This window comes from Chelonoidis abingdonii, chromosome 4, assembly GCF_003597395.2.
Source record: "Chelonoidis abingdonii isolate Lonesome George chromosome 4, CheloAbing_2.0, whole genome shotgun sequence".
Lineage (NCBI taxonomy): Eukaryota > Metazoa > Chordata > Testudines > Testudinidae > Chelonoidis > Chelonoidis abingdonii.
The window spans coordinates 153,991,250-154,007,691 of NC_133772.1; the positions used below are offsets into that span (position 1 = coordinate 153,991,250).

The 16,442-nt window shown below is 39.0% G+C and overlaps 1 protein-coding gene across 3 annotated transcripts in view; it reads left to right on the top strand.

The window, feature by feature from the left end:
- DDHD1 (DDHD domain containing 1) overlaps nt 1–16,226 on the top strand; it is a 97,398-nt gene extending 81,172 nt beyond the window's left edge. For all 3 annotated transcript variants that reach the window (XM_032784859.2, XM_032784860.2, XM_075065796.1), the window contains 4 exons: nt 4,785–4,934; nt 9,757–10,009; nt 11,490–11,684; nt 14,920–16,226. In XM_032784859.2, the coding sequence (XP_032640750.1) occupies nt 4,785–4,934; nt 9,757–10,009; nt 11,490–11,684; nt 14,920–15,101 (780 nt within the window). In that variant the 3' untranslated portion in view covers nt 15,102–16,226. The remainder of the gene's footprint in view (nt 1–4,784; nt 4,935–9,756; nt 10,010–11,489; nt 11,685–14,919) is intronic.
- The last annotated feature ends 216 nt before the right edge of the window (nt 16,227–16,442 follow it).

Genomic DNA, 16,442 nt, shown 5'->3' on the forward strand with positions numbered 1-16,442 from the left:
GTTTTTAAAATTATCATTTTTTCCTCCTTCTGATGTCACTTCTTTTGTACTCATAGGCCCAGATTTTTAAAGGTATTTAGGCACTGCTGTGCTCAGCGATGCAATGTGTAGGAGATTTAGGAGCCTAACTCTCCCATTTTCTAAAGGGATTTAGACACTTGAGACTAAATCTCAGTGAAGCGTAGTGTCATTGAGCACAGCCGTGCCTAAATAGCTTTAAAAATCTGGGCCTTAGTAACTAAAGTTAATATCAGCTGATAGACAAATGGAAAAATTACTTAGTTTGTCCTAACCCTCCTCTCTTCACCATCATTTTAAAAAAACATAATCTACATCATGCTTCTTTCTCTACCGGTTGGGAAGCAGGAGGTAGACTGATACCCTTCACCCTTCAATTCTGTACAGAGACTTGTCCTTCATCCACTTGCATTCCATCTGAACGTTTTCAGAACAAGAGCCCTACGAAGGGCCACAAAGGAAGGGAAGTAGGATGGGGAAAGAGGAGAGAACTATGACAAACCAAATTACTCATAGGTAATTTTCCCTTGTCATACATCCTCTCTCTTCCACATCCTGCTAAATTTTCCATAGACTGTTAAATAGTGTATCAAAGGATTTTATGTTATTGCCTGTCACTACAGTTTGAGTACCTTCATTCTGATGGAGAGCAGTTCAAGAGGAGGAGAGGCTTACCTTAAATATATGAGAGCAAGATGCTTCTACTAAAGGAAGAGTTCACAGGATGCTTCCACTGAAGGACAACTTCACAGCAGCATATTAGTCCAGCTGGTTGTATGTGACTAACATGGCGACAAGTAACTGCTGTGTAGATATCATCCACCAAAGTCTTGGCTCTTTTTTCCTAGACAGAAGCTATTTCTTTAATCACGCTCTAGTTTAACCAGGAGTTATTGGGCTTGATGCAGTAATTGCAGAAAGACCAGCAGGCAATCAGAGTAAATGGTCATAGTGGTCACATCTGGCCTTCATATATGATTGAATGGGCCTGTACTATTTTGATGGGAAAATGTGCTCACTACTGTAGTCACCAGAGTGCCTAAGATCAGGGAAAGTCACTAGTCCTACTTAAGTGAGACTTAAATTGTTGCTTGACCTTGAGCAAATAGACACATTTCTCTGTCAAGAAGTTCAGGAAGGAATCCAGAAACTACATTGCTTGGTGATTTAATGTGAAAGGAAGTGGTGCATATAACTGCTCCTTCTTGGGGGAAAAAACCTGAAGATTTGGAGGGTCTTTGGTCAGTGCCCCTAACTCATCATCCCGGCCAAGATTATGGCCACCAAAATAGGATCTTTGGAGTTAAGGACTTTAGACTTCCTCCCCACTGATAGCCCTAATGAGGGATTCACTAGAACTCTCAGGGCTAGGAATGGTAGGTCTCACTAAGGGGACCAGGAGTTGAATGCCAGAACTCTACTGGTATCTCACCAGACATGTAAGATTTAGGGATGCAGTCTCATTTTGGCCTTGTCTGTGGGACAACAGCTGTGGAAAAGGAAGAAGAGGCTAAGGAAGAATTCTGTTTCTTATCTGAAGAATGTAAAAATTCTGCAAAAGCTAGACACTCTATGGCATTGGGGCATGTCAGTTGTCATTTTTGCTTCAGTGATCAAAGATAACAGCATGATAGAAGGATTTTCCTTAAGAAGTGGAAGAGAGGAGGGGCATACCACAATTACTTCCTGATACTAAAGCTAGTGATTAGTTTATTTAACTCTGTGTTTGTCAACACAATCACCCAGGCTATTTCAGGATTCTGTGGCACTTTTCACAAAGATTCTTAAGGTCAGTTAACCCTGGTTCCCTGGGCAAATTACAACATATTAGAACTCTACTTTTGTATAACAGCATCCTCTGTCTATCTAAAGCTGTTAATGGTGTTGAAAAGACACTGATGAATTACCAGGAGTACAACTGAAATGCAGCCATATCTGAGAGAAAAGGAGGTCTTCTGACTTCTTGTAGCAACACTCTGCAGCAATTTAGAACAGAACTGCCTAGTTAAATTCCCCATGTAATGCTCATCTGCTAGGTTTGTCCCTTCATTTCTTGTCCTCAAAAGTTGCATGGTGTTTCTGATGCAGTTAAAGGGCTATGGGCTACAATCTAGAGGTGGCTGCAGTTTCATGCTCAACTGAAGTATTTCCTCAGTCAGTAAAGTTCTTTGCAATCCTTCTGGATGAAAGGCAATATATAAACATATGCTGCAGTTATCTTCATTGCCCTCCCATTTTAATTTCACCTGTAAATATGCCCATGTGTCCCCTTCACTTGCACACATTGTCTCATTGAAAGGTGCATTGTCACACATTCATTCTCTCATTCAGCTGCTCTTCTAGTCTGGAAGAATTACACAGTCATGAATGGTATTGTTGGTGATTTGGGTTTTGTTGCTAAAGTAGCTTAGCTCTGCTTCTTGTGTATCATTCCTCCCCAGTAATTCAGTTTGTCTTCTGAATCATAGCTGTCATTGTAATCTATCTTTGGAGCGCAACATTAAAAATAAATGTTGCTTCTGTTATTAAATTGTGCCATTGACAACTTGCTGCTGTATTTCACACAAACAGGTAATATTCCCCACCGCTGCTTCAACATCTGGCCTATCCAAATGAATGCTACCTAGTTTTTAAAGACTGTGGCCTCCTGACCTCAATAGATTATCTTATGGTAACTTTCCAAATAAACTACCTGCTTGATAATGCCGAGAGTCTAATGGCTTCCGTTCCTCAGTTTGAAGGACTACATTTCTGAAAGGCTCTCTTTTGATTCTCTGGAGATTCACTTTTTGGTATTAATCAGAACCATTACATGGGATACACTTTACAATTGATTAAGTCTTCAATCTACAAGTCTAACCTAGCTGGAATACCACATCAAAAGACTTCTTTCTATAGGAGAATATATACTAAAGAACACTGACCCAAGAAAATGTCCACCTGGACATTGTCAGTGATGCTTTATCAATGGGCCTGAAGGAGTAGGAAAAACCCTCCTGTCTTGTAATCACTGGATCCATTTACCTTTTCAAATACTTGTCTAGTCTGCATTTCACCTAAGCTAAGAAATCTCCTTTTTAAGTATCAGCTATCAAGTATCACATGGCAGTCACAGTAGCTTTCATGATTGCACAGACCCTGAATGCAGGTGTGTCAGATTGGCAGGGTTGAAGCTACTTGTATGATTTAAAGGATTATGCAATGATAATCTTCCTGTATTTAATAGTCACTGCATTTTTATTGTTACTATTGAAGATAAAAATGAAGCTTTCATCCAATTAGGAAAATACAGGATTCTATGCAAAGCTCGGTTATAAAAGAGAAGATTTGCTCTGTAATTGACTGGAGCAGTAATATAATGTTTTGTGGCTTGCAAGATGGCTGGCGTTGCTGTAGAAATAAAGTCCTTGTATTAAAATGGAGTTTGAAAAGAATATTCCTGTTGAAGAAAGAATCTTGTTCAGAAGTGTGTTACCAAGGCCAATTTAGAGGAGGAAGAATTTCTTAAGCAGCACTGGAGTCTGGTGAATGAAATGGACCATTATTTCCTGTCTTGCTTCATATGCTGCCTGCCACATAACAGTTTCCTTCAAGAATCCAAGCATTCAGCATATTCAATTAATAAAAATGCAGCCATTTCTTTTGTCCGCAAAATGGTATTGCCCTAGCAATGATTCTGTTGTAATGCACTGCCAGCTTATCGGGAAGGTTACAGTGAAGTTCTGATAATGATAGAATGAATTTTTCTTATAAGAAAATATACTAAAGGTTGAAAAGTAATTTTGACTTGTGAAAATATATTTGACTACAGAGTTTTACATTTGATGTTTCTAGGGACTGGAAGTCTGAGGATTGGTAATGGGATACGAAGCCATTCACCTCTAGGTCAATGTTGAATCCCGGCCCAGGTTGGTAGTGACCAAAAGTCGTTACCACTGATGCATGTTCAGTGACCTATGTCAGACAAGTTAGTGGTCTCAGCCCAGTTCTCAGGGGACAGGTTTGCAAGTTTAAATCGCCAGTGGAGACTGAACTAACCTCTCAATGTCAGAGGCAGTCCCTCCAGAACAAGATTGCAGTAGATTGGGTCCATATGAGGGGAGCTTGCAAAACTACCACTATACTGTACCTATTCTGTGTGTAACAGTTCCCAGTCTATGTGATACTGGCACCTTCTCACAAGTACCAAACCATTCACTCAACCTAAGATGTTTTTAAGAGATTGTGCATAACACTGGTGTGTGTGCGCGCGTGTGAGTACTACAAATGTAATGTAGGTAGTTGTTGTTTTTCAGAATAACTTGCTTTTCTGCTTCCTTGATGGTCTATGTATCAGAAACAGCCACAGAGCACTTCTTTAAAGTGAAATTTAGTAGTTGTGGTAAGCTTCCTGCAATTTCATGAGAAATCAGACTTCAGCATTATGAACGTCATTTTTTCTTTAATATCCTCCAAAATCAGCTCCCTCACCCTACTCCCTGTAATACTTATATGCCTCCTTCAGTTGAAGTATCGAACTGAGACAGTGTTTGCAGATTTCCAAAATTTGTCTTACATTGTGCAGTAACATGTAAATTTCTTATCACCTTTAAGGGAGATGGAAAGTTTACCTGAAATGTATTGTGGACTTCTTCACTCTTACTACTAGTTCTTCATAACATGTTTCTGAAGTCCCTCTGAGACATTGAGATTTAAACCAGACCCCACTGTGTGTTAGAAAGCTACATTTCCTCCAGCTCTTAATATAAAATGAAATGTCTCCTTAGGTTGAGAATTTCTTCTGTATGGGATCTCCATTAGCAGTGTTTTTGGCATTGCGTGGCATCCGTCCAGGAAACAGTGGAAGTCAAGATCACATTCTGCCCAGAACTATTTGTAACCGGTTGCTAAACATTTTTCATCCAACAGATCCAGTGGTGAGTTTTTATTGCAGTTACAAGCTTTTACCTCGAGTATTTTTAAATAAAGTGTGCTGAAGGACAATAAAAGATAATATGTAAGAAGTGATCTTCAAAGTACTTGCATCAACATAGGTATGTTTCTGCATGCAACATGGTTTTGCAGAACAGCTTTCTGCCAGTCATCTTCCAGTGTCTTAGGTTTTGTAATTGCAAAATAAATGATCACTAGAAAATGCAATAATGTCCTGTGCAGTTCTTATCCTTCCTTTGGAAATAGTTTACTCAGTAACAGTGTGATTTTTTTTATGCATAATTTGAACACTACTAATCACTAATGATTGATCTTGGTAGGATTCAATTTCAATTGGTAAAGGTTAGGTAAATGTTCATTTCAGCTGAAAATGAAATTGATTAAAAAAATGTCAGTAGCAGCATATCTGCAAGGATTGGGTGTCACTGGCCTTGCATCCTCCCCTGCATCTTGTGCCAGGGTGTCTTGGGCCCCTTGGCTATGTAGGGAGTCCTCTGCAGCCCAGCTGTCAATACTAGGAACCCACTGTAGCCCTGCTATCAATGCTACTCTAACTCCATCCCTTCCCCCTTTCATTTCTAGCAACTGTAAAAATAAAAATGGTTAAAAATAGAAAACGTCTTAAAAATAAAAAATATTAATTGTCAGAAGTAGAAAAAAATTGAATACTGCCAAGCCTACTAATGATATAATGTTGCATTCACAAAGAAGCTGCGCTTTCCAATTAAAAGCTTCAAGACTTGTATGATAAAACTTCTATTTCCACATCATTGAAGTGTTGCTAGCAGTTTGTTAACTTAGCCTGGTGCCAAATATTATCTGATTGCAATGGAGCATCGCTGATTTACATCCTCTAAGGATCTGTCCAACATCTCTAACTTGCCAGACAGTACAAATTCTGTTAGGCATTTTATTTTCAAAAGAGGTCAATCAGATTTGTGATTTGACTCTGACCCTCTCACAAATTGAAACATTCTTACAATGGACTCAAAAGGTGCAAAATACTTTTCCTACCTTATGAAAGCAAAGAAAACTGGAAGAGTCATACTGAATATAATTCCTTAATAAAAATCCATATGCCCACAGATCAATAGGTAATGACTTTTGAAAACTAGTCTTTTATCCATGTACAGTAACTGAGTTATTTATTAAGACAATCTGAGAATTCTACTGGCATGCAAAAGTATATTTCCACTGGCATGCAAAAGTACAATTTCAGTTGGAGAGAAAATGTGGGTGAGGTAATCTTTTATTGGACCAACTTCTGTTGAGAAAGAGAGAGAGACCAGCCAGGGCTGGGAAAGGTACTCAGTGTCACAGCTAAATACAAGATTAAACAGATTGTTTAGCATAAGTGGTTAACCCATATTCTAAGGGACCATTCAAGGTGAAATGGCCCGTTAATGCCCCCGTAGTCATAGGACAAAAAGGGTGGAGTGTCCTTGTAGAGACGTAGATCACATCATGGTAATGGGCCACCCAAATATCCAAGAGAACCTGTTTCAATACAGAAATAAAACCCCCTCCTACTGCACACCCTTCGTTGTCACTTACCCCCATATGGATTCCAGGATGGGGTGGTATCCTCAAACTACAGTCCAGACTCAGTGGGGACCCCATCCTGAATGAAACCTTTCCCAAACCCGTTTTTCGTCAAACAACCCCCTCCCCTCCAATCTCTCGAAGCTCATCAGAAACAAGCTCCTCACAGACCAGGACATGCCAACTCAAAGCAGCACCAGGCCCTGCCAGAACAGATGCAAAACTTGCAGACATAGCTCCACTGCTACAATGATCAATATCCCCCACAATGCACCTTTCAAGATCCAGAAGTCCTACAACATGTAACGTACTTCATTGTCACAGGGTCCACTCACAAGGTCCACCTCTCCTTGCTGCCCTGGGGATTAGCTCCTTCCAGGTGTTGTGCTTTTCTCTGGCAGTCTCTCCACCCGCATCTGCAACTTCTTCATGACTTGACCTTCCGGCCAGATCACTATATGTGTTTCCCCTTCTTGGGTACCAAAGTCTTCCTTCAGCAATCCTAGGCAGTCTTCCCACTCACTGCCTCATAGCTGTGACACTCTGAGTACAGGTTTGCACCACAAATTTACATCAGTGCAGCTGCACCGATGCAGAAAGCTCTCCCATCGGCTTAATAACTCCACCTCTCCAGGAGGGGTTACGGTGACTATAACTATTTTGCTTAGGGGTGTGGATTTTTCCACACCCCTGAGCGACAACGTAGTTCTACCAAAGTAAATATGTAGTGCACAGCAAGGCTCGGTGTGACTTGAAAGCTTGTTTCTCCCCCAGCAGAATGGTTACAATAACGCTGCATATAATTTCAGTTGGAAATTTTCCATTAACCGCATGTATGATACAGGCTTTGTTAATGAGCTAATATCTTTTTATGTAAGAACATAAGAACGACCATGCTGGGTCAGACCAATGGACCATCTAGCCCAGTATCCTGTCTTCTGACAGTGGCCAATGCCAGAGGCTTCAAAAGGAATGAACATCACAGAACAGAATAGGGCAATTATCAAGTGATCCATCCTCTGTCATCTAGTCCCAGGATCTGGCAGTCAGAGGCTGAGGGACACCTAGAGCATGGGGTTGCATCCCCTTTTATCTTGGGTTATAGCCATTGATGGACCTATCCTCCGTGAACTTACCAAATTCTTTTTTAATCACAGTTATAGTTTTGGCCTTTGCAGCATTCCCTGGGAACAAGTGTGTCGTGTGAAGAAATACTTCCTTTTGTTTGTTTTAAACTTGCTGCCTATTAATTTCATTGGGTGACCCCTAGTTCTTGTGTTATGTGAGGGATTAAACAACACTTCCCTTTTCACTGTCTCCATGCCATGCATGATTTTATAGACATCTATCATATCCTCCCTTAGTCGTCTTTTTTCCAAGCTGAACAGTCCCATCTTTTTAATCTCTCCTCATATGGAAGCCATTCTCTGCCCTTAATCATTTTTGTTACCCTTCTGTGTATCTTTTCCAATTTTAATGTGTATTTTTTGAGATGGGGAGACAAGAACTGCACACAGTATTCAAGGTGTGGGCGTACCATGGATTTATATAGGGACATTTTATTGACTGTCTTACTATCCTTTTCCTAGCCATTCCTAACGTTCTGTTAGCTTATTTGACTGCTGCTGCAGAGCAATCCATATAAGGAGGATTTATTTTAAAGAAAGCTGCGGTTTAACTCTTGGTGACAGGAACCCTAGAGAACTGACATCCCATCCTGTCATCTGTCCCTAGCCAAATACATATCCCAAAAGGGAGGACAAGCTCTCTGCTCCCTGAAACAGTTAAGAATATTGGAATTGTCTGACTATAAAGAACATCATGGGACTGCAACTTTCCCCTCCATGCCAGTCTACTACTTTTATCTCACCATAGGCCCCAGCTCAGTAAAGTATGTAAGCTCATGAATGGTCTGTTTCAAGTTCAGTTGAACTAATCACACATTTCAATGGTTTGCTGAATTAGGGCCATAGTTTTTATTTCTCTCTCCCCACCTCAGCCCATCTTCAGAAGAACTGCTCATTGGGTATGTCTACAATACACTTTTTTTTTTTTTATCTTGAGTTAATTGAGTGCCAATTCAAAGGCTTGTGTGGCAACTCCCCACACATTTGATCCAGCCTACAACCATTTGTTCTTCATCCTAAAAATTACCTAGATTTTGTTCAGGGCATGTCTACACTTACCTCTGGAGCGATTGATCCAGCAGGGATCAATTTATCATGTCTAGTCAAGACTTGATAAATCGACCACCGAGCGCTCTCCTGTTGACTCCAGTACTCCACTGGAGCAAGAAACGTAGGCAGAGTCGAAGGGGGAGGGTCAACAGTCGACCTACCGCAGTGAAGACACCGCAGTAAGTAGCTGTAAGTACATTGACTTCAGCTACTCTATTTTCATAGCTGAAGTTGCGTAACTTAGACCGATTTAGGTCGCCCCCCCCTCCCCTTTCCTCTCCCCAGTGTAGTCCAGGCCTCAGTGGTGAGTTACAAGGAGATGCCAGAAAAGTGGTAAAACTTGCGGTCACCTATACTGTCCAGTAATGGCTTCTGTTGAAAATAAGTATAATAAAACTTCTGTCTTACTCATCAGACTTTCAAAGCTCACTACCTAAATTGTATCTACAATTTCCACATTTGCATAATAAATAGGTTTGTTCAGATTGTGCGAGCAAAATTAAATAGCCAGTTTTAACGATTTGCTGTGAAATGCAGAATCAGTTTATCCATGTAGAAAGGATAAGTCTCTTGCTGTACTGTAGTAGTCTACTATTAACAGTACTTTTCACTTCTGATGAAAGACTATAGCAGTAGCAGTGTTGCAGAGGAATATACAAGGATATGTGCGTAAGCAGTGAGGAAACTAGTCAGTTTTCCAGGAAAACGAAAATAAACATGACCACAGTGTATTTTCAACATTAATCAATTTCTGACTATTAATTTGCTGCAATTATTTCAGAATAGCAAGATTTCTTTTCTTAACAGAGTGACAGGAATTGAGAGCAAGGAACTTCTGAGTTCTAATTCTGACTATCCCACTGACTCACTCTATTACCTTGGGCAAGTTATTTTAATTTTTGTATGCATCTCTTCTGTAAAATGGGGTTGCTGCCGTTTATTCATTCATCCCCAGGGGACTGTGAGGATGAATCATCAGTGTTTGCTTGGTAATTTGAGGATGAAGAGTGCTATATATTGGTAAGTAAATTTAATTTTCAGTGTCTGTCACTGCTCAGGATTTTCTTCTCTTGAATTTCTCTTGCAGGCCTATAGACTAGAACCTTTAATTTTGAAGCACTACAGCAACATTTCACCTGTCCAGATCCATTGGTACAACACTGCAAACCCTCTACCTTATGAACACATGAAGCCAAGCTTTCTCAACCCAACAAAAGAACCTACCTCAGTCACCGAGAGTGAAAGTATACCAACCATACCAAGCCCAGCTACTTCACCAGTCATGGTTCGACGCCATTATGGGGAGTCAATAACAAATATAGGCAAAGCAAGTATATTAGGTAACTGTTAATTAAGTCTTTTCATATGTACATAACATTTTGCAATTAGGTTTCATGTAATAACATTTTGATTGTTAATAGAGCCCTATTTTCATACAAAGCCTCATTTTTTTCCTTTGTGATATTGAAGGCATAACAATAAATGTGCTGTAGTGGTATCTTTCCTGTACTTCCACAACATCAGTGCAGTGCTAATTTAAATCCAAATCAACTTTTACTTAAGGGAATGGGATGTTTATATATACTACAGCCAATGTTATTTTTTTGCTACTGCTATCTTATTTGTTCCATGTTTAAATTTAACATCCTGATGGGTCAGTCAGTATCCAATAATCAAATGTTGTCAGTTTGAAGCATGAAGAATTAAAATGTTTGCATTAAAATCACATTTCACAGTATTGGTGAATGGCAGCAAGGTCCTTGGTTAGTTATGAGAAATGTTCGGATTCCATTTAACTTAATATAACATGAATTTCCAGATGCAGAATTCTAACCTGAAATTTTTTTCTGTTCCCTTCATTATCCTTTAGCATCCTGACCCAGCTTAAGCCCTTTAAACATATGAGCAGTCTCTTTGCTTTTGATGCGGTTACTCTTGTCCTTAAAATTAAGTATGTGCCTAAGAGCGTTGCTCGGTGTGGGCCTACGCTGTTTGGGTTTTATGCTAAAAAACTTGAATGAAATTTAAACAAGGTAACTTGCTGTTGAGTTTCTTCCCTAGTGAGCAAGTAAATCTTTATTTCCTATCTTCTTAAGGAGTTAGTCTGATTTATATAATACTTCTAAGCAAGACCTGACAGATCTCACTACACAGCTTCCCCCCCCCACAATGTAAGATCTTTGTGTTTAACTTCATTTTACTGTGAAAGTAGCTTTTTAACATAGCCACAAGATGGCAGCAAAGTCAGGAGAAAATGTCACTCTTAAGGTTATGAATCTGTAAATTATCTTAAACTTTCATGCAGTGATTCTCAAACAATAATCATCCCTTTCAATGATAATATAGCACTTTTTATGCTTGCACCATTTCTAGAGAGACTTAGAAGTTGATGAAAGGAGTGTCCTCTCATTAAAGATGCTAATGTGATTCTTCTTTCACTAGATTGTAATTATTGTGAAGTACCCAAACCTACTGTGTAGCAAAATGAATGAGATCTTAAAAGAATTTGTCTGTAAAACAGGAATTAAAATAGACCTTTTCAGTATTGGATTTTATTTTATTTGTCTAAAACTGTTGTTGCATATTTTTGTTTCCCTGACTACAGTTTCTGAATTATAGCCTTGATTGTACACTAGACTTGAGTCACATGATAAAAAATTTAGAGTTAATTTAAATAAGCTGTTTTTCCCACCCTGGAAAAACATGAGTAGTGTGTTTCTTTCTCTGTTATTCAGCTGTAATTGATGGGTGTTACAGCCACTTTAATTTGTGGTATGATTTAACAGTCATGGTGCCTGTCCTGTTTTGTGCTGAATACAGGAGCTGCTAGCATTGGGAAGGGCCTTGGAGGGATGTTGTTCTCAAGATTTGGCCGATCTAGTGCACCCACTTCACAAACATCTGAGACGGGAAAAGAGGGAACAGAAGGCGAAGACAAGAAGCCAGTTGCCATTCATTCTATTGTTGGGACGCCGACCTTCCCACATAGCAGCTCCGGCTTCCTTGACCCCACATGTTAGTGTACCTTTTACATTCAGCCCCTACCTGTATCTTCTGGCTTCTCTTTTGGAAATGGAGACTATTTTTTAAGTTGACTTTGGATGCATTTCTTGTAGGGGCGGGGGACATGGAAATGTGTGTGTTATAACAAAAAACATATGCTCCTGTTTAAATTGTTTCCTGGGTAGCTTTACGATGATAAAAACTGGGCTCATTCCCATTCATTAAATATTTTTCAATTATTTCCAGAGGCTTAAATCTCTCTGATCTGTTTTTTTTATTTGCTCTTTAAATGGTACATATATTTCACAGAACTTTTGCTAGTACAGTAGAACCTCAGAGTTACAAACACGTCAGGAGTGGAGATTGTTTGTAACTATGAAATGTTCATAACGGTGAACAAAACATTTATGGTTGTTCTTTCAAAACTTCAACTGAACATTGACTTAATACAGCTTTGAAACTTTACTATGCAGGAGAAAAATGCTGCTTTCCCTTTTTCTTTTTAGTAGTTTACGTTTAGCACAGTACTGTACTGTATTTGCTTTCTTGCTTTTTATTTTTTCTCTGCTGCTGCCTGATTGCATACTTCTGGTTCCAAATGAGGTGTGTGGTTGACTGGTCAGTTCGTAACTCTGGTGTTCGTAATGCTGAGGTTCTACTGTCCATTCTCTGCTACAATGGTTTCTAAAATATCATTGGAAAAAATCAACATAATTGCCTCAGAAATCCAGTTTCATTTATCATAGAATGCGTTTTTTTTAATTCTCCAGTATATGTCTGGCACTAAGACATACTATTTGGTGATGTACAAAATACAGAGAGAGAAACCGTTCTTGTCCCTAGCAGAGCTGGTCCAAATACAAGACAAAAATTTAGCAAACATTTTAATGAAAATGACAGCACTTCCTATGCCAAAATTCAAAATGTTGATAAAATTAATTTCAAAACTTTTCAATCACTCTATTGTCAAGGCATTTACTGTCAAAAATCTGATTTAATCTAATCTGAAATCAACAATTTCAGTGACTCCTTATTTCATCTTTTTTGACTTTGCACTTTCTCAAAGGTGTTTTCCCTAGATACATATACCCAGTACTGCCCAATCAGTCAGTTCAAAGAGATGACTTTAAATCATCATAGGAAGTCCAAGTTCTGTATATGCAGTCAGTTGTTTCACTCTGACAATTTTAATGTTGGAATTAAGATAAAGCTGAAGTTTTGTTTCTCCTGTTCTGAAAAATGTAAGTGTTGTGGTCAACATGGTCTTTGGATTGGGCTCATGCAACTTAAATTATCTCTGTAGTAACAGTTGAGTCAAGAATATAAGCAGTGCTGCATTGTATGGTAGTGTCCATATGATGCATCACAGTTCTAGCTCTAGATAAGAGCTAGCTTCAACAGATAATCTGAGTGACTCATTCATCATATAGGGCAGAGACTTAATTTTAAACTTAAGGAAAATATGGAGGAGTAACAGTAATTGTGGTTAAATCCTAGTGGGGGGTTCTTTTCAGGAAACTCAGCAACTCCAGCCTTGCCACCCAATCCCAGTATCTCTCTATTGTGTTCCATAGATGGAGAACTCACACCTTAGCCCAGCCAGGCTGACTCAATCCATGGCTGAAGTGTTAACTTCTGAAAAGCCTGCTACATGGCTATGTGTGAATCTTGCTTGTATCTCAAGGTTCTATAGTGAATCGCTGAGAGACAGAAGTGTTTTAGCAGTTTGCTTGCAGAGAAACCAGAGTCGTCTGATTTTACTATATTTGGAAACCAGTTAGATATTGGTTGGAAAATATTAAGCCCTATACCGGGGGCTCTTAAACTGGGGGTCAGGAGGTTATTACATGGGGGATCGCAAGCTGTCAACCTCCACCCCAAATTCCACTTTTATAATGGTGTTCAATATATAAAAAAGGTTTTAATTAATAAGGGAGGGGGGTCGCACTCAGAGGCTTGCTATGTGAAAGGGGTCATCAGTCAAAAAAAAAAAAAGTTTGAGCGCCACTGCCCTATACCTCCCTGAATGTTGTCGTCGTCGTCATGATTGTGGAGATTTTGAGTGATATAGTTTTTAACTTTGAACCAATGGCTTTGACAAGCAATTCCATTTTTTCCCAGTATGTTTTTTGGCATTTGTGGCTAACTAGGATTTTAGTTTATCCATTTCATGCGGTTGCTTTTTTAGAGCTAAGAAAATCTCTGCAAATGAGTTGTGTTAATTGTAGTAGCAACTAAGCCAGTTAAATGTGCAGTAAAGGCTGCTTTGATGTATGTGGTATTACAGTAGCAGCTGTTGAAATAAAAGAGCAGCTGCTGAAACATTTTGGAAGAATCTGGAAATTTAAAAGGACTGACTTTCTGTGTAGTGACTGGGACTAAAGCAAACGTTTTCAGACGTCAGCAATTGTCGGATGCCTTTATTTGTTTCAGTGCCTAACTTGAGACATCCTAAAGGAGTCTTATTTTCAAAGGGCGGATGCGCCATACTTTCTGAAAATCTGAGAACCTTCCAGGTGTCTTAAGTTGGGCCCCTAAAAATTAAGTTACCAGTATCTCTCTAGTTTCTTTTGAAAATCTTGGCCTAAGCCTGTTTTTAGAAGAAAAGATCAGGATACTTGCTGAGTAATTCCCGCTAGTTACATGAAGAATAAGGTGGTTAAACTGTTCTTTCCAACACCTTCAGTGTTTTCTGCGTGGTCTATTCATTAGTATTGTTTGTAGTAATTGCACACAGGGCCGGCACTTCCATTTAGGTGACCTAGGCAATCGCTTAGGGCGCCAGGATTATTGGGGGGGCAGCAGGCGGCTCCAGTTGACCTGCCACAGGTGTGCCTGCGGAGGGTCCGCTGGTCCCGCGGCTCTGGTGGACCTGCTGCAGGTCCCGCGGCTCCGGTGGACCCTCCCGCAGGCATGCCTGCGGCAGGTCCAGTGGAGCAGCGGGAGCTGCGTGTGGGGTGGCGAAATGACAGTGCGCCTAGGGTGCCAAAAACACTGGTGCTGGTCCTGATTGCACATATAGATATAGATAATATGAAGTTTCATACATTATGAATGTTGTTTTATATATATAAATTACAAAGCAAGAGAAAACTCTAAACCCTCAGCACAGGAATAATATTGGGTACTTTTTATATACAGGCAAGTAGAAGCAAAACCAAATGATAGAAGAATTAGCATGTGGTTTTTCTTTTGTCAAAGTATGGATCTAGTAACTCTTCCTGTTTCTGTTTTGTTTCATTTCTAGTGGAACTGGAGCACAGGATTGACTTTGAGCTCAGGGAAGGTCTTGTGGAGAGCAGATACTGGTCTGCAGTAACATCGCACACTGCATATTGGTCATCTATGGATATTGCTCTCTTTCTTCTTACCTTCATGTATAAACAGGACCAAGAAGATGCTGACAAATCAAATTTAGACCCTGTTTGAAATTTTTGGTTTTTTTTTTTAATTTTTTATTATTTTGAGGAGGGTGGGAATTTTACAACAAATGGCACAAAACTAATATTTTACTGTTAAAACGTAGTGTCTAAGGCATGGAAGTTTCAGGTTTAGGTGCATGTTTGGGTTTTTTCCTGTTTTTAAAGAGCAAAAATTGTTTGTATTTAAAAACATTTTGTTTTACACATTTGCAGACCTAAAATTATTCCAAATTCTCATGACTTTGATTCTATAAACAAGCCAGAACATGTAGCATCACATAAGCACAGTTGGCGCAATGTGTTTGGGTGACATATGTGCTAATGACCATAATTGCTGTTTAGTTCATTAAAATATAAAGATTAGTCAACTGAAACTAAATTAACTTTTATTAACAAAACATATGTTAGATGCAAACCTAAAACTGCCATGTTCCTATGTTTTATGTACCAGTAAATAATAAACATTGGTGTCATTTTTTCTAAGACTTCATTGAAATCTACAGGATATTACCCACAGTTCCATTAAACACCATTCTTACTGCTGACTTCAAGGGTGTATTACACGTAACTTGTTCAGAAACTGCTGAAAAAGCATGAAACAAATATTTGAAATATTGTAATTATAATTTATTATTACCTCTAATTGCTTCATTTATTCCAGTGTACAAAACGTTACTTTTTTACTGGTTTCTTTTGGCTTAATTTAAGAACCACATTTATTTTCTACAGTGTTACGACTTTTTCTTAGATATACATATCTTTGTACTATTCAAATGAATATATGGACATTGTGGCACACTTTCAGTATTTTTTTCATTAAAAATAAATCTTTGTGGTTTCACACAAATGTCACTAGTTACATTCTTCTCAAAGGTAAGTAACCTCTTTCAGAGGCCCCCTGCCTTTTTGGTCACATGTCTCACAAATGACTGAAGGCTTATTTTGGGCCTCTCATTAGACTTAATTTGCAGTAGCCAAGTGTATTCCATTTACTGCTACTGAAAATATGTGCAATAATGTATTGAGAAGAAAGAGTGCAACTTAAATTGAATTTGGTGAGCTCAGAAGTATTTGCATAATTGACATCAGAAGCAAACAGTGTGATACTTTTTATTAAAAGCCAAACAAAAGAGTTCTTTCAGTGTTTCATTTTATGAAAATCAGACCCATCGTGTGATTTCAGTAAAAGGATTGCAGTTGTAGCTGGATCAAATTCCCAAGGAGCCAGGAGAGGACTGTTATGAAGAAAGGAAATAATCTTCAAATTAATCACTTAGTCAATTCTGGGATCATAAAACAGAATTTTAAGTCTCTGGAGCAGAAGTGTCAAATACACGACCTGTGTGCT